This window comes from Eubalaena glacialis, chromosome 8 (assembly GCF_028564815.1).
Source record: "Eubalaena glacialis isolate mEubGla1 chromosome 8, mEubGla1.1.hap2.+ XY, whole genome shotgun sequence".
NCBI lineage: Eukaryota > Metazoa > Chordata > Mammalia > Artiodactyla > Balaenidae > Eubalaena > Eubalaena glacialis.
The window spans coordinates 48102748-48126153 of NC_083723.1; the positions used below are offsets into that span (position 1 = coordinate 48102748).

Genomic DNA, 23406 nt, shown 5'->3' on the forward strand with positions numbered 1-23406 from the left:
ACCAATTTACATTCCCACCAACAGTGTAGGAGGGTTCCCTTTTCCCCATACACTCTCCAGCATTTATTATTTGTAGACTTTTTGATCATGGCTATTCTGACCCATGTGAGGTGATACCTCATTGTGGTTTTGATTTGTATTTCTCTAATAATTAGCGATGTTGAGCATCTTTTCATGTGCCTGTTGGCCATCTCTATGTCTTCTTTGGAGAAATATCTACTTAGGTCTTCTGCCCATTTTTTGATTGGGTTGTTTGTTTTTCTGATATTGAGTTGTATGAGCTGTTTGTATGTTTTGGCTATTAACCGCTTGTTAGTCACATTGTTTGCAAATATTTTCTTCCATTCCATAGTTTTTTTCATTTTGTTGATGGTTTCCTTTGCTGTGCAAAAGCTATTAAGTTTGATTAGGTCCCACCTGTTTATTTTTGCTTTTAATTCTTTTGCCTTGGGAGACTGATCTAAGAAAATATTGCTATAATTTATGTCAGAGAATGTTTTGCTTATGTTCTCTTCTAGGAGTTTTATGGTGTCATGTCTTATATTTAGGTCTTTAAACCATTTTGAGTTTATTTTTGTATACAGTGTGAGGGAGTGTTCTAGAAAAGGAAATAAAAGGTGTCCAAATTGGAAAGGAAGAGGTAAAACTGTCATATGCAGATGACATGATACTCTATACAGAAAACCTTAAACACCACACACAAAAACTATTAGAATTAATAAATGAATTTAGCAAGGTAGCAGGATACAAGATTAATATACAGAAATCTGTTGCATTTCTTTACACTAACAATTAAATATGAGAAAGAAAAAGTAAAACAATCCCATCTAAAATTCAGGTCAAAAAATAAAATACCTGGGAATAAACCTAACCAAGGAGCTGAAAGACCTATATGCTGAGAACTATAAAACATTGATAATGGAAACCGACGATGATTCAAAGAAATGGAGAGATATCCCATGCTCTTGGATTGGAAGATTAATATTGTTAAAATGGTCATACTACCTTAAGCAATCTACAGATTTAATGTGATCCCTATCAAATTACCCATGACATTTTTCACAGAACTGGAACAAATAATCCTAAAACTTATATGGAACCACAAAAGACCCAGAATTGCAAAAGCAATCCTGAGGAAAACAAACAAAGCTGGAGGCATAACCCTCTCAGACTTCAGACAACACTACAAAGCTACAGTAATCAGAACAGCATGGTATTGGCACAAAAACAGACATGTAGATCAATGGAACAGAATAGAGAGCCCAGGAATAAATCCACACACCTATGATCAATTAATCTTCAAAAAAGGAGGCAAGAATATACAATGGAGAAAAGACAGTCTCTTCAGCAAATGGTGTTGGGAAAGCTGGCCAGCCCCAGAGCACTTTTATTATGAGTTTGCATTTGGCACTCATCACAGTGTAACCTGATTCTTTCCTGCAACACTATAAAGAGTTCCTTCCCTGTGTCAGTCATCATGCTAGGCACTGAGGGAAGAGATAAATTACAAACCCTGCCCTCAAGGATCTCACAGATACAAACCCTGCCCTCAAGGAGCTCACAGTCTAGAAAAGGTGACAGGGCTGTAAACAAAGAAGTTACACTCTTGTGATAAGTGTGGCAATAAAAATTATATACAAGGCACAGATTTAGTGCAGAGAAGATGGTTAGTTCAGTGTAGGAATGGGAGGATCTGGAAAGCTTGGCCAGATAAGATGATGCTAAGTGATATTACAATCTGTTTTCTTTATTTCATTGGGAGCTCTTGAGGACAAGGGTTATGCCACATTCATGTTAGCATCCTCATCACCTACCAGTGCCTAGCACATAGCAGGTAGACAAGACCTATTAGTAGAATTTAATAGAAAGGGTAGGAATCTGGTTCTAAAGAACAAAACGTCTAAAAGCCCAAGTAGGAGAGCTTTGGAGTTGGTGACCATGTCCACATGCTGGGAGGGTGGTGCACCCCAATTTCACAGAGTCAGAAGTTCCTCTGCTTGGGACCCTTCCTGATCTCTCCCTGTGTACTTCTTTATTATCAGCTGGGTCTTGGTGCTCCAGCTGGCTGTCAGGCCTGTGCTTCTGAGGTGGGAGAGCTGAGTTCAGGACACTGGTCCACCAGAGACCTCCCAGCTCCAGGTAATATCAAACGGCGAAAGCTCTCAAAGAGATCTCTATCTCAATGCTAAGACCCAGCTCCACTCAACGACCAGAAAGCTACAGTGCTGGACACCCTATGCCAAACAACTAGCAAGACAGGAACACAACCCCACCCATTAGCAGAGAGGCTGCCTAAAATCATAATAAGTTCACAGACACCCCAAAACACACCAGCAGATGTGGTCCTGCCTATTAGAAAGACAAGATCCAGCCTCATCCACCAGAACACAGGCACCAGTCCCCTCCACCAGGAAGCCTACACAACACACTGAACCAACCTTACCCTCTGGGGGCAGACTCCAAAAACAACAGGAACTATGAACCTGCAGCCTGCGAAAAGGAGACCCCAAACGCAGTAAGTTAAGCAAAATAAGACAGAGAAATACACAGCATATGAAGGAGCAAGGTAAAAACCCAGCAGACCAAACAAATGAAGAGGAAATAGGCAGTCTACCTGAAAAGGAATTCAGAGTAATGATAGTAAAGATGATCCAAAATCTTAGAAATAGAATGGAGAATATATAGGAAATGTTTAGCAAGGACCTAGAAGAACTAAAGAGCAAAAAAAACAATGATGAACAACACAATAAATGAAATTAAAAACTCTCTAGAAGGAAACAATAGCAGAATAATTGAGGCAGAAGAACGGATAAGTGACCTGGAAGATAAAATAGTGGAAAAAACTACCGCACAGCAGAATAAAGAAAAAAGAATGAAAAGAATTGAGGACAGTCTCAGAGACCTCTGGGACAACATTAAACACACCAACATTTGAATTATAGGGGTCCCAGAAGAAGAAGAGAAAAATAAAGGGACTGAGAAAATATCTGAAGAGATTATAGTTGAAAACTTCCCTAATATGGGAAAGGAAATAGTCAATCAAGTCTAGGAAGCACAAAAAGTCCCATACAGGATAAATCCAAGGAGAAACATGCCAAGACATATTAATCAAACTATCAAAAATTAAATACAAAGAAAAAGTATTAAAAGCAGCAAGGGAAAAGCAACAAATAACATACAAGGGAATCCCCATAAGGTTAACAGCTGATCTGTCAGCAGAAACTCTGCAAGCCAGAAGGGAGTGGCAGGACATATTTAAAGTGATGAAAGGGAAAAACCTACAAACAAGATTACTTTACCCAGCAAGCATCTCTTTCAGACTTGACGGAGAAATTAAAACCTTTACAGACAAGCAAAAGCTAAGAGAATTCAGCACCACCAAACCAGCTCTACAAGAAATGCTAAAGGAACTTCTCTAGGCAGGAAACACAAGAGAAGGAAAAGACCTACAATAACAAACCAAAAACAATTAAGAAAATGGTAATAGGACCATACATATTGATAACTACCTTAAATGTAAATGGATTAAATGCTCCAACCAAAAGACAAAGACTGGCTGAATGGATACAAAAACAAGACCTGTATATATGCTGCCTACAAGACACCCACTTCAGACCTAGGGACACATACAAACTAAAAGTGAGGGGATGGAAAAAGATATTCCATGCAAATGGAAATCAAAAGAAAGCTGGAGTACCAATTCTCATATCAGACAAAATAGACTTTAAAATACAGACTATTACAAGAGACAAGGAAGGACACTACATAATGATCAAGGGATCAATCCAAAAAGAAGATATAAGCATTGTAAATATTTATGCACCCAACACAGGAGCACCTCAATACATCAGGCAAATGCGAACAGCCATAAAAGGGGAAATTGACAGAAACACAATCATAGTAGGGGACTTTAACACCCCACTTTCACCAATGGACAGATCATCCAAAATGAAAATAAATAAGGAAACACAAGCTTTAAATGATACATTAAAGAAGATGGACTTAATTGATATTTATAGGACATTCCTTCCAAAAACTACAGAATACACAATCTTCTCAAGTGCTCATGGAACATTCTCCAGGATAGATATTTTGGGTCACAAATCAAGCCTTGGTAAATTTAAGAAAATTGAAATCGTATCAAGTATCTTTTCCGACCACAATGCTATGAGATTAGATATCAATTACAGGAAAAAATCTGTAAAAAATACAAACACATGGAGGCTAAACAATACATTACTAAATAACCAAGAGATCACTGAAGAAATAAAAGAGGAAATCAAAAAAATACCTAGAAACAAATGACAATGAAAACACGACGACCGAAAACCTATGGGATATAACAAAAGCAGTTCTAAGAGGGAAGTTTATAGCAATACAATCCTACCTCAAGAATCATCTCAAATAAACAACCTAACCTTACACCTAAAGCAATTAGAGAAAGAAGAACGAAAAAACCCCAAAGTTAGCAGAAGGAAAGAAATCATAAAGATCAGATCAGAAATAAATGAAAAAGAAATGAAGGAAACGATAGCAAAGATCAATCAAACTAAAAGCTGGTTCTTTGAGAAGATAAACAAAATTGATAAACCATTAGCCAGACTCATCAAGAAAAAAAGGGAGAAGACTCAAATCAATAGAATTAGAAATGAAAAAGCAGAAGTGACAACTGACACTGCAGAAATACAAAGGATCATGAGAGATTACTACAAGCAACTGTATGCCAACAAAATGGACAACCTGGAAGAAATGGACAAATTCTAAGAAAAGCACAACCTTCCGAGACTGAACCAGGAAGAAATAGAAAGTATAAACAGACCAATCCCAAGCACTGAAATTGAGACTGTGATTAAAAATCTTCCAACAAACAAAAGCTCAGGACCAGATGGCTTCACAGGTGAATTCTATCAAACATTTAGAGAGGAGCTAACACCTATCTTCTCAAACTCTTCCAAAATATAGCAAAGGGAGGAACAATCCCAAACTCATTCTACGAGGCCACCATCATCCTGATACCAAAACCAGACAAAGATGTCACAAAAAAGGAAAACTACAGACCAATATCACAGAGGAACATAGACGCAAAAATATTCAACAAAATACTAGCAAACAGAATCCAACAGCACATTAAAAGGATCATACACCATAATCAAGTGGGGGTTATCCTAGGAATGCAAGGATTCTTCAATATACGCAAATCAATCAATGTGATACCCCATATTAACAAACTGAAGGATAAAAACCATATGATCATCTCAATAGATGCAGAAAAAGCTTTTGACAAAATTCAACACCCCATTTATGATAAAAACTCTCCAGAAAGTGGGCATAGAGAGAACCTACCTCACCATAATAAAGGCCATATACAACAAACCCAAAGCAAACATCATTCTCAATGGTGAAAAAATGAAATCATTTCCTCTAAGATCAGGAACAAGACAAGGATGTCCACTCTCACCACTATCATTCAACATAGTTTTGGAAGTCCTAGCCATGGCGATCAGAGAAGAAAAAGAAATAAAAGAAATACAAACTGGAAAAGAAGAAGTAAAGCTGTCACTGTTTGCAGATGACATGATCCTATACATAGAGAATCCTAAAGATGGTACCAGAAAACTACTAGAGCTAATCAATGAATCTGGTAGTAGGATACAAAATTAATGCACAGAAATCTCTTGCATTCCTATACACTAATATTGAAAACTCTGAAAGAGAAATTAAGGAAACACTCCCATTTACCACTGCAACAAAAAGAATAAAATATCTAGGAGTAAACTTACCTAAGGAAACAAAAGACCTGTATGCAGAAAACTCTAAGACACTGATGAAAGAAATTAAAGATGATACAAACAGATGGAGAGATATACCATGTTCTTGGATTGGAAGAATGAACATTGTGAAAATGACTATTCTACCCAAAGCAATCTACTGATTCAATGCAATCTCTATCAAACTACCAATGGCATTTTTCACAGAAGTAGAACAAAAAATCTTAAAATTTGTATGGAGACACAGAAGACCCCGAACAGCCAAAGCAATCTTGAGAAAGAAAAACGGAGCTGGAGGAATCAGGCTTCCAGCCTTCAGACTATACTACAAAGCTACAGTAATCAAGACAATATGGTTCTGGCACAAAAACAGAAATATAGATCAATGCAACAGGATGGAAAGCCCAGAGATAAACACACACACATATGGTCACCTTATTTTTGATAAAGGAGGCAAGAATATACAATGGAGAAAAGACAGCCTCTTAAATAAATGGTGCTGGGAAAACTTGACAGTTATATGTAAAAGAATGAAATTAGAACACTCCCTAACACCATACACAAAAATAAAATCAAAATGGATTAAAGACCTAAATGTAAGGCCAGACACTATAAAACTCTTAGAGGAAAACATAGGCAGAACACTCTATGGCATCAATCACAGCAAGATCCTTTTTGAGCCACCTCTTAGAATAATGGAAATAAAAACAAAAATAGACAAATGGGACCTAATGAAACTTAAAAGATTTTGCACAGCACAGGAAACCATAAACAAGACGAAAAGACAACCCTCAGAATGGGAGAAAATATTTGCAAACGAAGCAACTGACAAAGGATTAATCTCCAAAATTTACAAGCAGCTCATGTAGCTCATACATACCAGGAAACCAAACAACCCAATCCAAAAATGGGCAGAAGACCTAAATAGACATTTCTCCAAAGAAGATATACAGATTGCCAACAAACACATGAAAGGATGCTCAACATCACTAATAATTAGAGAAATGCAAATCAAAACTACAATGAGGTATCACCTCACACCAGTCAGAATGGCCATTATCAAAAAATCTACAAACAATAAATGCTGGAGAGGGTGTGGAGAAAAGGGAACCCTCTTGCACTGTTGGTAGGAATGTAAGTTGATACAGCCACTATGGAGAACAGTATGGAGGTTCCTTAAAAAAACTAAAAATAGAACTACCATACGACCCAGCAATCCCACTACTGGGCATATACCCTGAGAAAACCATAATTCAAGAAGAGGCATGTACCACAATGTTCACTGCAGCTCTATTTACAATAGCCAGGACATGGAATCAACCTAAGTGCCCATCGACAGATGTGGCACATATATACAATGGAATATTACTCAGCCATAAAAAGAAACAAAATTGAGTTATTTGTAGTGAGGTGGATGGACCTAGAGTCTGTCATACAGAGTGAAGTAAGTCAGAAAGAGAAAAACAAATATCGTATGCTAACACAAATATATGGAATCTAAAAAAAAAAAAAGGTTCTGAAGAGCCTAGGGGCAGGACAGGAATAAAGACGCAGCCGTAGAGAATGGCCTTGAGGACATAAGGAGGGGGAAGGGTAAGCTGGGATGAAGTGAGAGAGTGGCATGGACATATATACACTGCCAAATGTAAAATAGATAGCTAGTGGGAAGCAGCTGCATAGAACAGGGAGATCAGCTCAGTGTTTTGTGACCACCTAGAGGGGTGGGATAAGGAGGGTGGGAGGGATATGCAAGCAGGAGGAGATATGGCGATATATGTATATGTATAACTGATTCACTTTGTTATAAAGAAGAAAGTAACACACCATTGTAAAGCAATTATACTCCAAAAAAGATGTTAAAAAAATAAAATAAAAGCCCAAATCCTTTATATTCAAAATCCTTTTTTTTTTTTTTTTTTTTTTTAGTTTAGTTTGATTTGGTACCTCTGCCTCTGCCTGTGTGTGCTTGCATGTTTGAAATGAAAACCAAGCTGTCTTCTTTGGTCAGGTTGACTGTGAAAATGGCCATACTATATGAGGCACCATTTCTGTGGCTTCTTTCTCTCTTTCATGTATAGGTCCTCTTAGTATATTAACTTTAAAAAGTATGTTTCTTTAATTAATTACTATAAAAATTGTTACAAATCAAACTAATAGGATTTTGCAGACTTTTTGAAAAATGTTTTCTTCTTTATGGAAACATGTATTTTGCAAACATTAACATTGACTTTAAATAATTATTACAAACAAAATTAAAATAAGAAGCATGGATGTCTTTGGCATTAGGCCAACTTATCTCTAACACATTATAACATTGATGTTGAATCCTATTTGTTACGTGTGTCTTTGAAGCCATGAAACCTGACAGATTTCCATTAAAGTGAACACAGATTGTGTTTAAAAAATGAATTCATAGAACAAAGATTTCAAAATGTTATACTAATCACTCCATATTAATAAAATGCTTGCTTATGACCTTCAGGATAGGCAATTTCAATAACAATTATCAGGCATCTTTGTAGATCCAGAATGAAACCAAACTGATTATGATAATGACACATTATAGAATTTCATCCCCGTATTTGCTTTTTAAGTATGGCATAAGATAACAGTATTTAATTTAAAGGGCATTAAATTCACATCATCTCCATAAGTATAGAGCTCAGTTTACAGATGACTACAATGAAGAAATCTGCTAGCAACCTGACTTTGGTTCTCAATCTTTTCTAAACATATGTTCCTTGACACTATATGCTACATGGAATAGTAAAGACATCTGAATTCAAATATTTTGAAGAAATGTGTATTTAGCAACTGAATACATGCTAAAAGGAATAATTTACAGCAGCAGTTTCATTACATTTTTCTCTCCAGTTTGCTAGTTCCCATCTGAAATGCAATGATAAATACAGATATGGAACATATTTACTACCTGGCAAAAAACATGCTGATTGAATGGGCACACAGCTTCTGCCCTTAAATAGCACATAAGCCACCTTGTTACCTATGTGGGAAAATCTTGCATTTTAGGATGATGTTGAACACACTGAAATGGAGTACCTATAAAAAGTTGCATTTTACACTGTCCTTCCTCTTCTTTTCAAAATTATTTACATCTCTTTTGCCTAATGTGTAGGTAGCAAAAATATTAAACACATACCACTGAAAATCACTAAATAATACATAAAATGTAGCAGTAAGTGTACATTTACATTTTGCGTTTGATTTCAACTGGGCCATAATTTCTCTGCTGTGCTGTACCTTTTTCCTATTTTAAGATTGCTGTAATAATCTGTTCAAGGTCACATTAGTCTCTTAACAAAGTTTCAACTCTGATGATACATGCATAAGTCAAAGTCTATTGAAACTGAATTAAATGGGACATTAATTACTTTTTGTGCAAACTGCCCACCTCAATACACATTGGCAGAAGATTATGACTGTAATAAGACTTATTTACCTGCATGTTATATCTATAATTTTCTTCGAAAACTTAGACCTGATGATTTATAATGACATGTCAGTGGATCTGTTTTTGTTTCTGTTAGTTGAAATCTACACATTCTTTCTATGGGTATTTCATAATGCTAAACAAAATGCATTCAGATATTGGAAGGCATCCCTGAAGTTATACAATCTCTACCCCTTCAAATCCTTTATTTTTGAGGACTAATAAGAAATAAGATACTTCTGTTATTGCAAATAAATTTGTTTCAGCTGCAAATTTAGAATAAAATGCAACACTGAATTTTAGTACAGTTAAGATACTCTATGAACAATTTTTAAATGACCTATTTTTGGAGCACTCTTGGTTCTTTGATTTATATCTCAAACATTTTTTTTTTCCTCTACAGGAGTCTGTCCTTCAAATAATTTAAAATTCAGCTACCATTTGAGGATGTACTTCTAAAAGTAACACTGTATTAATCACTGGAGCCTAAAATTGAATGTAGAATATTTTTAGGCTCCCATTTGAAAAAAACGTCAAAAAATCATTTATTCAAAGTAATCATTAAAACTGAAACATGAGCTTCCATCTGTGAAATATTTCAGCTGATAGAGAATTTTAAAAAAATTCACTGTAGTCTGAGGTGAGAAATTAATGCTGAGTTAATTAGAATCCCAAGACAGCTAGAGTTAGAATTTCAATGCTGCTTTCATTAATTAGCAATAAGATGTTTCCTTTGCATTTTTGTGCATGACGAAGGACCCAGAGAGGAATTCTTGGAAAGATGAGTGCAGTGCAAAAGAAACTGCATTGCAATGCTGAAGGTCTTATACATCTTGAAGTCAATGATTCTCAAAGAATCATCTTAGGACAATGAAGCAGGCAAGCCCTTAATTAATAATCTTTTATCTTATTTTATAAGTTGTTGCAGGAGACAAAGAGCTTTACGTGTTTTAAGTGTGAGCCATGTCCTGGAAAATAGTTTGTATAAAAGTCACTCCCATTGACCTGAAAAGAGTCATGTGTTCTTTAGACAGATAATTGTCTTAAACAAGGTGAGATAAGAGGCAGCTGATAAAAATGTAAACAGAGTTGGCAAATTTGCTTTTAGGAGGTTGTTCTGAATATTACTGATCTCCCTCTTCTCAAAAAAATTAAGTGACAGATAAAATTCCAAATGGAGTCATGAGAGAGAGTTTTTATGTCTCAAATATCAGGCAGGAATTCAAGCGCAGAATTAAGACATTTTCTATTAACATTAAATTAAACCAATGCTTACTATTTGCATGAAATATGCAGTTCCTTTTCTCTTTGTTGATCCATTAGGTACAAGAAAATGCATTTACAAATCTATTTCTTTCTTCTCTTTTTTTTCCGGTTAAATGCTCTGTTTTTCTAAGAACATTATGCAGGTTTTAATTAATTTAGATAATATTTGAAGAAGGGGAAGTGTTTTTTTTTTTAATTCCTCAGAGAAATAAAGCATAATTTATATCCAGATTTTAGGAATTAGTTGTTAATGATGTATATGTGTTTCTAGGACAATATTGGTTATTCCTCTTGCAAAACTGAAAACGTTTTAAAAAAAGCAGCACACAACTGGAGTTTTTAAAAACAAAAACTACATAGCACAATAATTGTAAGACAAAAACCTACTCTAGCTTAGAAAAGAGCTAATTTTTTCTGCATATTTGTCATGGTACATTTAAATTATAGTTTTAATAAAATACATCTTTAGATCAAAGCTGGAAGAAGACATCAGTAGTAGATCAGTGTATTCCATTTTTCTTCTGGATGATGGATGGTTTATGTTTTTCATATTTCCACAGACCGTTTAATTCAGTATCATTTTACTCCTCCAGTACATATAAACACGAGTGCTGGTAGACAAAAAATATCCTTGAATCCAACAGTGTTTTGGAATATTCATCAGCTTAGTAAATCCATGCAGTTTAAAACTTCTAGTTCAATAAAATGGCTTTGCTGATGCAGTTTTTCTTCTTTAGATGGCAACATGGCAAATGACAGTTTTATTTCTCAGGCAAAGAAGAAAGCGAAACCTGTATAGTGAAATCTCATAGGAAACATTAAGTCACTAGCGTGAACATCTGCGTTCACCTGACCTCTATTAAGTGTTGGTATTAGGAAGAAAGCCTGTTAGTAAAGTTACTCATGGACTTAATTTAAAATTGGTGGAACTCAGTTGCACTTCCCACCATTGTAAACATCCACATAATGCCATGAAAAAAGTTCATGTATATTGCATTTTTTCCAGTTATTGTCTAGGCAAGTTTCTACTTGTTTGAGGTTTCTAGAGGTAATGCAGCTCAGACACTCCTGGGTGCCCTCTCAAATTCGTGGGTCCTCCTGTTTCTACCTTTCTTATTTTCCTGTAAGTGCTTCCATTTGTTACTGTTCCCTTGGGTATGTCCTGGCCTTTGCCGACGCTGTTTTCGGTCCCTTTTCCAAACTTGTTCACAGAACTCATCCATTGTGTTCAGGTTGGGGTGGTTGATGAGTTGCATGAAGTCTCTGTACCAGACCTTCTGGCTAGGTGTCATGCTGTTGGAAATTTCTTTGGTCTTAGAGCCATCTCCATCATCATCTTTATGAAGTAGTTCTTCCAAATGCTCTGTGTCAATGACTTCCAGGGTCACTTTAAGAAGAGTTTGCATGAATCCGTGTTCCACAGCATGACAGAGGTAATTGCCTGAATCCTTCCGCTGCAGACTACGCAACAGAAGGCCTTGTTCGGTCCTGATGATATGATCATCCACTCTGATCTAGCAAAAGAAAAGATGTAGTAAAATCATACATATTTACAAGAAATACAGGCTCCAGAACTCTGTCTCAGCAAAAGTTTAGACTGTGTACTGAGACACATTTTAATAGTTAATAAAATTTCTAGTTTAAGAGAAATGACAGCATTTTCCTATCAGGGAAAAGAGTGATAAATTTCTTCCAATTGTTTTTAAGAAGTATTGCAAAATATCGGTTGTCTATTGTCTTGATAGAATTTTTCATAATAATTTAAAGTAATCAAGATAATGGGATGAAAGGACAAAGATATACTTTATAAATTTGAAATAAGGTATATAAATATAGAGAAAGTTAACACTGAATATTGGAATTGGAAATACAGAAACATGATACTAGAAAACAATGCAGCATTAGAATAAATTTATAATAAGGTTTGAAAAAATAGAATAAGTTCAGCAGTTGAGCAACCAGAAAAAACATGGGGTTGCATGCTTACTTACTTATTCAATTTCCTAAGTCTTAGATGTGACATGAAGATAGGCTATTTAATATGTCTAACCTCACTTTTATTTTGAATACAGTTTACAAAAGAGATCTCTGAAAGCCAAAGCTGGTAATATATAAAATCAACCTTAACATTCATATGATGTGATTACATGTTTAAAGACTGCTTCAACTGTCAAAAGAGATAACAGAAGGACTTTTACTTCTACATTCAGATTATGTTTGTAAAATTGTCTGCACATTGTACATTCACAAATCACCTACATACTATGGTTACCCTATTTAATGCTTTTTAAAAAGTTTTAAAGGCTCAGAGTACTCACTGAGATTTTCTATGTATATATTTTTTAAAATTTCACGGAGGAATAAATGGATCCAATGAGGAGGAAGATTTGTGTGAAACTACATGCACAGTTCACATCAGAGTTCATAATTGGACCTCAGATCCTTTATCCAAAATCTACTACTCCTTTCCCTTAACTGCCCCTTCCCATTTGAGGAGGAAGTTAATGGAGAAAGGAAAACATGTTTGGATAGCAGAATTAATTGAACAAAAGTTAAAATTAGTAGAAGGATTAGATGTTTTTCTTGTATACGAATGTAGATAACATAATTGTTTTGTAGATAACTCAAGGAAGAAAGAAGAAGTCTCTAAAATATATCCCCAAACAGCTTCTGAGACAAAACTCTTACCAGTACACCTTTGTTTCTCTAACTCCTAGCACAAAGCCTGTCATAAAATCAGCCTTCAATTAATACTTGTTTAATGAATGAGTATTGGTATGTTAAGAAAAGAATAAATATTCACAGTACTTTTTTTCCCCTCTCAAGTCAACCATGCTGGGGTCACTTAACGGCATATGTCATATAGAACTAATCCAGTCAGTTTCTTTCCTATACCTCTTCTTTTCGCTCTTCATTTCGCCTCTGGAATTGCCAATAGACCAGAGCTCGCTGTGATTTTGGACTGCATTCCAGGAACGTGCTACTATTTTCTACTCCATAGATGATTCTTTCTTCAAAGCTGTGGCCATGGTGATTATCTGGCCGGTGATGAGAAAATGAAATGAGAAAATGTTAGAGAAGTAAACTCAACTTTCCAAAGTATTTATTCAGAAATTCAGGAGATGAATTTGTTGCCAAGTTGGAAGTCTTTTCCAATTTGATTGAAGATGGCAGAAATGACAAGGTTTCAGAATTCAAGTGTCTACCTAAATAGACTAATTATTTCGGTATGGGTTATATAAAGCATATACAGAGATTTGTCTACCAGAAAATAGCATTACATTAACAAAATCAGTCATGTGTGCAGTATAACTATACATTTATATGCCATGATAATACTCTCCAAGATATTATTTTCATTGTAAAACTCTATGCCCTGACTAATGGTGCCAGTGAATTTCTGCCACAATTCTCCAGCAGAAAAGTTATTCGATTGGGTTTTTGGAAATAAGAGTCCATTTCTGAGAACTTAATTTTGCCTTTTTGTGTTTGGTTTTCATCTGTAGAATCAAATTTACCAGCCAGTAATATTTATCTAGTATTTTACAGAAGGTAGAGTTCAGGAAGTTTATACTCCCCACCAATAACCCTTAAATAATCTACAAGTTTGATCTGAAGATCAATTGGTGTGAAATGTTTGGGATGGTCTAGAAGAAAGATGCACAATTATAATGCAATGTGGTTTCAACTGTCCTTATTTTAAAATGACACATCTTTTATTATTTTCAAGCATTAGGCTAAAGAATATGGCAAGAGTATATAATAAAATGCAGCAATAAGAAATCCTGTTTCCTGATTAAGTTTCTATTATTTTACCCTTTATGTAACCTCCTTCAATGTGGTAAATGAAACACAGTTAAGATCAAAAGCACGACACGGGGCGTCTAGGTAAAACTCATTTAGAGAAAAAAAACTCCTTATTGTTTAATCCTGTTTCCATTATGACATCCTGTACAATCTGGAACTCATTAAATTAATTTAGAAAAGAATAAATATATTTTCACATGCATAGAGGGCTGACAGTGTAGACAGATGAAAAATTTTTGCTTTCTTCTTCAAACTCAGCTAGATTTTTAATTAAAAAAATGTTTCCCCCTTTTTCTGCATCACTTTGACAGTTTTACTCTTGTTATAACTATCTGAGTACTTCTGTCTGTCATAGACAGTATGATTTGCTCTTAAGTTTAAAGCTTTCCAAAATCCTGCTTCCATCCAATTCCCGTACACAGCCTATGGCCATCATCTCCTAGTCTCACCCTACCTATAGTCAACCTTCTGCCTGCATTTGCTATCTCCAGGGATGTCAATCCCAGTGCTTTTTCCTTTATTGTTCTAGGTGTGAAACAAAACTCTTCTAATATTGGGAAGTATCTGTCTCTTCTTATTTGAAAGACCAATCCCCTAGAAATAATAAAAAACAGGAAATGACTGAAATGTAAAGAAACAATATTTAACTGATTCCAAGTCACAGTTTATTTCATGTTGGAGATATGTATATCTGTGTGTCAATATATACATGCACTATGGTAGTGTTTTTCTTTTCCCTCTGAAATTATTAGTATATCTTTGATTGAATAGATATGGCACATGTTGCTGTGCTAGTTTGCAAGACATCTGCTTCCTTGGATAGAGATGAATTGAGTGTCTATGTCCAACACGAGCTGGAAGATCTGTGATTCAGGAGCTATCATGAATAATTAGAATGCCTTGTCACAGAGGTCTTTAGAGTTTACATAGAATGCATTTTTTTTTTCTGCTAATGGTTGTGCAGTTTAAACTTCTTTTGATTTAGAAATTATTTACTTGTAATATTATGCAACCTTAAAAAAGGTGGAAATCTGCAATATGCAACAAGATGGATGAAACTTGAAGACATGCTAAGTGAAATAAGCCAGTCACAGAAAAACAAATACTGCATGATTCCACTTAGATGAGGTATTTAAAGTAGTAAAAACTCGTAGAAGCAGATAGTAGAATGGTAGTTGCTAGGGGCGGGGGGAAAGGGAAATGGGGAGTTGCTAGTCAATGGGTATAACATTTTAGTTATGCAAGATAAATGAGATCTTGAGATCTGCTATACAACGTTATGCCTACAGTGAACAATACTTCAAATTTTGTTAAGAGGGTGGATTTCATGTTGTGTTCTGACTCCAATAAAATAAAAACATAAAAAAAAATTTAATTAAAAAAAGAAATCCTATTACTTTTAGGAAGTAGCTTTTCATTCAATATCTCCATATTACTGAATCATAAGATATATGACAGCATGATAACACAGAAAAAAATCAGCTGGATTTAGAGAAAAACAATATGGTTATCCACCAGTATCTTCTGTCTTGCCAGCCATGCCTCTCAGGTCTAGTTTTCTTGTAGAAATTTATGATAATACTTGACTTGTCTCTCATCTAATTTGTCCAAGTTACTATAGATATCTATAGAAATCTAAGGTATAAATAAGTTATTGCTCTCAAACATAGAGATCTGTATAAATCCTTCAGTACATTAGTTGATACACAGATAAGAAAAGCAATGTAACTTGTATAATAAGAAATAATAGAGCTTAATATAAATGAAACATCTATTAGGCACATTTTCAAAAAAGTCACTGTTTGTCTTCTCAATTAATTTAATCATTCTAACTGATCCATAGAGAGCTTTCTGTCACCTCTAGAGTCTTGGGAAATCTGCTTAGTTTTTAGTTTCTCTCCAAGATCTCTGGTGACAGCAAATGTTTCCCAAAGCCCATTAAAGAAAAGAATTCTCTTAGTAGTAAATGTTTCTTGAATTTAAAAAATATTTCATCTGTTACTTATCTATAGTAGAATCTAATAAATTTATACCAAGTTGTTTTTGTTTTAATATAGCAATAGGCCATGGACTTCAAGAAATATCATGATATTCAAATACTTTCCCACCTGAATAAGATAAGAAGCACAACTGGTGAATTTGGTTCACTGTCTTGGTGTCTTAATAACTACTCTTGCCAATACCTTAAGGATTCATTCCCCTCTAAGTTGGCCCTTTCTTTCTCTCCTTTGTCAAAATTGAAAGCAAAATAAGATCTTCTAGTTAGTAAGCAGTGAAGCTAAAAGTCCTGTCATATTAACTATCAGTCTTAGTATGCAGAGGTACTACTCTCTTTCTTTGGTTTGAGAGTCTCCTACTGTATGTTGTTAGATTCTGTGACCATTGCCAAAAAAATGGAAAAAACTAAATATCTTCTGAATACATTTGTTTCTCTTAATTCCTCTGCAGTAGAATGTTTCTATCATCAGCAACTTTTAATTTAGGACCAGAACTTTCATTTAAAGTGGCCTCAGCCAAGCATTCATATATTTGGGTGCTTTGATGTCACACCCTGTAAACATTTTTTCTGTTACTTTCTCCACACCTGATATCTTATAAACAGATACTCAATAAATATCTTATTTAATTTTTAATTTTACATTTATTTTTGTACAATTCTTACCATTTACACTCCATTTACAGTTATTACCAAATATTGGCTATATTCCTCATGTTGTACAATATATCCTTGCAGCCGATCTTACACCCAATAGACTACTGGAAGGCACTCAGTAAATATCCATTTCTGACCCTTCTATCCCAACCGCTTGAGTAAATTTTGTACAACATAGGAAACATTAGGGGTCTAATAACAATATGTTTTTCTCTCTCTTCTTTTCTCCCTCCTTTCTTCCCCCCCATGCCCCTTTACCCCCATCTCTGTCTCGTTCTTTCCCTCTCTTTCTCTCAAAAAAAAAAATTTAACAAACAGGAACAACGTTTTGATTCTTGACTTCTAAACTTATTAGATTTTCAATTTTTTGGATGCCAAATACACTATCATTTTGACTGTTATTAAAGCAAACAGCTCTGCATAGAAATGGTGGCATAGAATATAGCTACACTATAAGTATTTTTCAGAGCATATACTGTTGAACTCATAAATACACAATATAAATCAAAAGCTCACCTGAGAAAACATTGTTGATTAAAGATTTCCTGAAGGATATGAAATCTTGCACATACAGGTAAATCTAATCTAAAATCTGTCTGGATTATAGTTGAACCAAGAGCAGTTTACATGAAACACATTGTGTTAATCCCATGATATAATTGATTTTACTGAATCCTGTTGAGTGGGGTCCCTCTGATCTATGTTGAGGGAACCCATAAGCAATACTCTATGGATTTGTTCACTGTGTTTATGTCCCAATGTTGTTGACTATGGTGTTCATCTTTGAGAAATTTTTCTAATGTTAGTTTTTAGGAATTATTGAGATTTGCTTGAACAACTGAATTTTTTAATGAACTTTGTGACTCACCAGTTGATCATATTTCTCCCCCCACATTGGCTGAAAAAACCCATTAGACAAATTTATGTCTTACCCTTATAACTTCTTAGTAAATATGTTCTTGTCACATGCCTGGTTTTGTTCTGTCAGTACATCTGCTTTGCCTGTGTGACATTATTGCTGCCTTTATCCTATCTTTGCTTTTAATCAAACAATTGCAAATTGTCTGAAATGTATTAGGTCACTTATCAATTACAGACAGCATATACTTTTTATAATCCCTTTAAATATTTTTTGTTATTAAAATATATCTACATACAAATAATAGTATCATGTCTGGATACAGAGGTAGTCATAAATATGTGAGGTGATATTATTGTTATTGCTGTTCTTGTGATAGTTTCAACTGTTTATTCAAAAATTAAAATCCTTTATTGAGAAGCCCTAATAAGACAAATTATGAACTCCTTCCCAGCATCAATTCTGCTCTCTCATCCGTATCAAAAAAAAGTATTGCTTCCTCTATGCTTTCAAAAAATCTCTTTTTACATGTATCTTTAGAGCACGTGTAGTCTTATTTGTTACAATTTTTTATTAATCTGATGATCTCCCTCATACTGTGTGTTCCACAATTTGGGCACAAGGTAGTCATAAACCCTTAGCTGATGTTTGCTAAATGGCAAATCCAGGTAACAATTTACTCTGCATTTAAAAGCTGAAATCTCGTGTAACTTTGACATTTTCAAGATACAGAGTTATCATAATTACATAAATGATTAAGAGTTTAATCAATTAAAAATGGCATAGCGTTTATAACCCTCATTATGACAGAATACATCATTGCACTGTAAACATTTCAAGTCTTCTAAATTTGTTAAGTTTTATAATGTTACAAGAGTTGACTTGAGATATGGTAGAAGATGATGATGACTAATCAAGTGTACTCCAAAATCAAAAATTTCAAATATGGGATAATAAGAAGAGAAAGATATTTGAGAAATTATATATGAATGTATTCTCATATCTCCAGGGACACCTATATCTCTAAACGATGTCTATGCCAATAAGTAATTTTTCCAGAAAGAAAGCAATCTCATTGTAATCAATTTAAAACTACTTTTCATACTTAGAAAGCAATGATTTTGAATACAAACTTTTGTCATGAATATTACTAGTAGACAAGAAGGGTGAGTTGTTAAATTGGTATAATGAATTCTTATGGGTTGAAGTGAATAGTTAGAGCAAAATAATTGAGAACATTAAAATTATTTTTAAAGCATCACAGTGTGTTTGAATAACACATATTACAATATGTTGCAGCTGTTAATGACAAGAAATAATGTTTTTAAGGAAGCAATCTTCAATTAACCATTTCCTCTTTCAGTGGGATAATTTATGGAAATGAAATGAGGCTAATAAGCCAGAAAGAATGGGAGGAAAGAAAGAAGTTAAATAAATTGCTTCCTTTTGTAACAACAAAAAGTCAAGATATCCATCATTTGGCCAGAAATATCACGTTGCTAAAGGCCTTATTTAGTATTTGATTCTCTTCCAATATAGCAGAAACAGAAGGCATCACATTTCAGCTTTCCATTTATTTCACTCTCCATTTTAACCCCATAAATGTCTCCCAAGATTGAAATGCTAATAATGTAAAAATCTTAGGAAATTTGATTTCATGTAGAAAAGACAGAGGTAGGTGAGGTAGTGAACCATATATGTATTCAACTATTTGATCTCTGCTGTCATTTTTGATATTCTCCCCCTTTAGGTTATTAAAAAGCTGAATTTCATAAATAATGAAACAATTTGGGGGAGGGAAAATAGTTGCAAATTATTTTAAATATTTAGCAAATTCAATTAGTTGCCAAACTACATAAAGAGAAATCTAATTCCACTTGTTTTCATCACATTGTAATTTTAATATTTTACACTGTAAATTTTTTCCCAATATTATTCAATGTAAAAGGTCAAGCAAAGGAGGAAAGTAAATGTTGTCCACCAACTCATGGTGACACAGAAAGCTGTAGATATGCACTTCTTATTATAAACAACATTACTGAGATTTTTCTCACTGGATTCTAGATTATTTTCTCCAGAAATACAACAGGTAATTTATCAATAGAAAAGACTCTAATTTGACTTCAAGTGGATGAATAATAAATATCTCCTAAAGTAGCAGTAGCTGAAAAGGCATTTCATGGATGAATCAAGAACTCTTGGGAAGCTATAAAATATTTAAAAATAAAAAAAGAAGACAAAAGTTTCATTCATCCTTAACATTCATCCTTGACATTCATGTGTATTTTGGGCCTGACTGAATATTAAGATGGCTAACAACTGATTTAATAATCTCATATACTGTAGTGCACTTAACACAAATTTACAGCTATATAACAGGGGTACTAGTTGTTTATTCATCAAGATAATGCTTAGTATAATATTTCTCCAATGTTTTGTGTGATGCTTATACCAGCTAGTTTCTCAGTAAATGTTTGTTGCATGTGAGTTTGCATGCATACATGTGCCTAGAAATGTGTGCATATGTATTAAAGTCCATATGCTCAATACATCTATTTCTCAAGTGCAAAAAAGACTCAATTAATGAAACCTTAGAGAAAATTTAAACTTATAATTTATCAAATTGCTAAAATAAATTTAAATTTTAAACTACTTTGTTTTATGCCCTAAATTAAGATCTGTCTCTGGTGCTGGGAAATAATTATCAACCAGAATACAACACTTTGAATTTTACAATTCAAGGAGTTTCCAGCTTTCCTTGAATTCACAGGTACCTGTGGATTTGTGTTTAAATGGTCTTGTCAGTGTATAGATAGGTAGATGGATAAACAGAGAGATATGACTAGGATATTTTAATTTTATTGTTCATAGGTAATTATTTTAGAGAGAATCGCTAGTATCTTATTTTTAAGGTATATATTGATTTAAAATACAAAAATTAAATTGACATGTTTTGAAGTTAACTATGAAGCCATTTTAATAACGTGCTTAATAATCTTGGGATATCAGAGGCTTCAATGCTTCTCAGTATAGGGAGGGCTGAAACTAAATTATTTTAAAAAGCAACACCAATATGAAGGTATCTACTGTACTATACAGTCTATATTAAATGTCTGATATGTTTTATTTTCATGACTTTATAGCAAATTCTTTACCAAGAAAACACATATAATTTACATGACAGAGTAAAATTACCATGGGAATTTACACCTTTAAAAATAAGGAAACATGAACTTTAATGTTCAATTTACGTTTTCCGAAGAGATATGATAGAAGATGATGGAAAACACCCATTTGCTGAAGTAGAAACCTTCCATAAACAATAATAAAAATACCACCTTGTATTTTATTTAATATGTTTTCCTTATAAGTTTTGGAATTAAAAAAATACAGCATGTTTAAGAACTTTTCATTTACAATAGTTAAATTATAGGTGTATAAACAGTTGGGTGATCTCTGATGACATATTTAAAAGCTTTAATAAGGAACAATGATAGCACAAAATATTTTAAACCTCTTCTTATTCAGGTTGTGTGTGCAGGTCTCGCATACATGTACTATGAATAAATGGATTATTGGCCTAATGTAATATCAGAAGACTACTGTGGTGATGATTGATTTTTCTCCAGTGAAAACAGTTTCAAAAAAGGTTTACAAAAGTTATGGAAGACACTACTATAACAATTTCATTCTAGGATGCATGCTTCTTTATATTTTAACATCTCTGATATCAGAATGTCTTACAGTTGTTCTCCATCTGAGCTGAAGTTGCTTTCTTCCAGAAATAATTTGTTCTTACTTCTTCCAGACACGTGAGACCCTACTAAGCTGATAGCTCCTTAAATTAAAGTTTTGTCTGAAGCTTTTGGTCCACCCCGTTGGTGTGAATTCAGAAATTAAACCTTCATGAGGACCACCTTTGTGGTTCAAGGAGTAAAACAGGCAAATTTCTTTGCTATCTTCTTTCGGTTGGGAATTTATTTCTCCTTTGTGCCAATACTGAAACATACCGAGTTCTGGCTTGATGCTGGGACCATATATTAGATTGTCCATTTTGGGCAGTTTTTCTCTCTAAGCAGTACATAAAATAATGGTGCATCTTACATTCAGTGACATCTTAGACTTGATACAATTTGGTAATTTATTAAAGTTAGGGATTTTTTTTAGGACTGACATCAGCTCATCTTTCAAATCTTGAGGCTTCTCTTGGGGCCAAATGCTCAGATTCATAGTTGGATTTTCTACATGTATAAAAGAAGCTAAAGCACAGACCAGATTAGCATTGCTCCAAAATATTAAATTTACAGCTCTGCACACCATAAAGATGACACTGCCAGAGATATTTTATGAAATTTTGGAACAATTTTGGAATGGTTTCATTTAAATTATGCCAACCAAGACATAAATTAAGATGAACTAGTTGTGGAGATAATGAAGAAGGTTGAATTCTGCCAACATTTTACTGTGGGTTGTTGGAAAGGAAACGCATGTATGTAGAACAGCCAAGAGAACTATTACAAAGTGAAATTCAATGACGGCATTAATGTAGAAGTTAGGACATAAAATATTTCAAAGATGCAAAAATCTAAGATGTTAATTTTCAAAAATTGTTACTTCTGGTATAGCTTTTTCCTTTCTGGACATGTAGATCATAGTACAGCTTGCTTAGTAAAGAAGGAAGAATGAGAGGTAGTTTAAAGGTAACTTGACTCAACCACTTATGATCTTGAATGCAAAGTCAGACAAGCTCCAATTCTGTGCACAACAGTTATTTTAGGAAAGGGAACATACTGGAGGTTTCTCGTTAGCATTGTGTATGAGTGAATGGGAAGACAAGAAGATCTGCCAGCACATATATTTAGGGTTTTGTACTGAAATTTCCCTAGGCAAAAGGCTACCGGCGATGGGGGAGAGTGTGCTGGACCAAGGGGAAGTGGAGCTGGATTTTTCTGTTTCACCCAGTCCAGCTCACCATTAGTGCTGCCTTTACAAGACAGCGAACAGAGCACTGAGTAAGTGTTAAAGGTTTCATCGAGAGTGAAATGTCTTCCACCTTAATTCTGAGTTATTTTATATAGTCTCTCTATTAAAACCTCAAGGGATGTAAAATATAGAGTTTTACAGAATATGTTTACCATTACAGCTGGAACTGATGGTCCTGAAGTGTATAATTGGCTTCAGGTTGCTTAGCGGTTTCTGTGAAAACATCTCATATCTTTATATGTTTTCATATGAGCATAAATATTTTATTCAATGTGAGATGTGACATTAGCAAGGCAACATACATGATTTAACAGGGTTGAGCTCTGGATTTCTGCCCATTTTACTTTCAAAGATTGACATCACCTATTCCAAGATAATTCACTGATTCCTAATGGTAAGACTCAGTCTGACCACATGGGAATGCCTGACTTAGTTTTTCCAAACATTTGAAATTTACTGTAATCTATGGTGTGTATTTTTTATGTTTGGTCAATTAGCAAGACAAGCAGACAAGGAATAAAGAGGCCTTCAAAAAAGGAATGTTTTTACTACTGCAGAGCTTCTTGAACTATTTTACCATTTCCTCCCATATATCACAAGCATCTACTTGGGGTTGTTT

The 23406-nt window shown here is 34.3% G+C and overlaps 1 protein-coding gene across 1 annotated transcript in view; it reads right to left on the bottom strand.

The window, feature by feature from the left end:
• Window positions 1-11208: 11208 nt before the first annotated feature.
• The window catches only part of SEMA3A (semaphorin 3A), a 226535-nt gene continuing 214337 nt past the window's right edge, over window positions 11209-23406 (bottom strand). The window contains exons 16-17 of the mRNA XM_061197662.1: window positions 13381-13523; window positions 11209-11999 (exon numbers count right to left, since the gene is read on the bottom strand). Coding sequence (XP_061053645.1) covers window positions 11544-11999; window positions 13381-13523 — 599 coding nt within the window. The 3' untranslated portion in view covers window positions 11209-11543. The remainder of the gene's footprint in view (window positions 12000-13380; window positions 13524-23406) is intronic.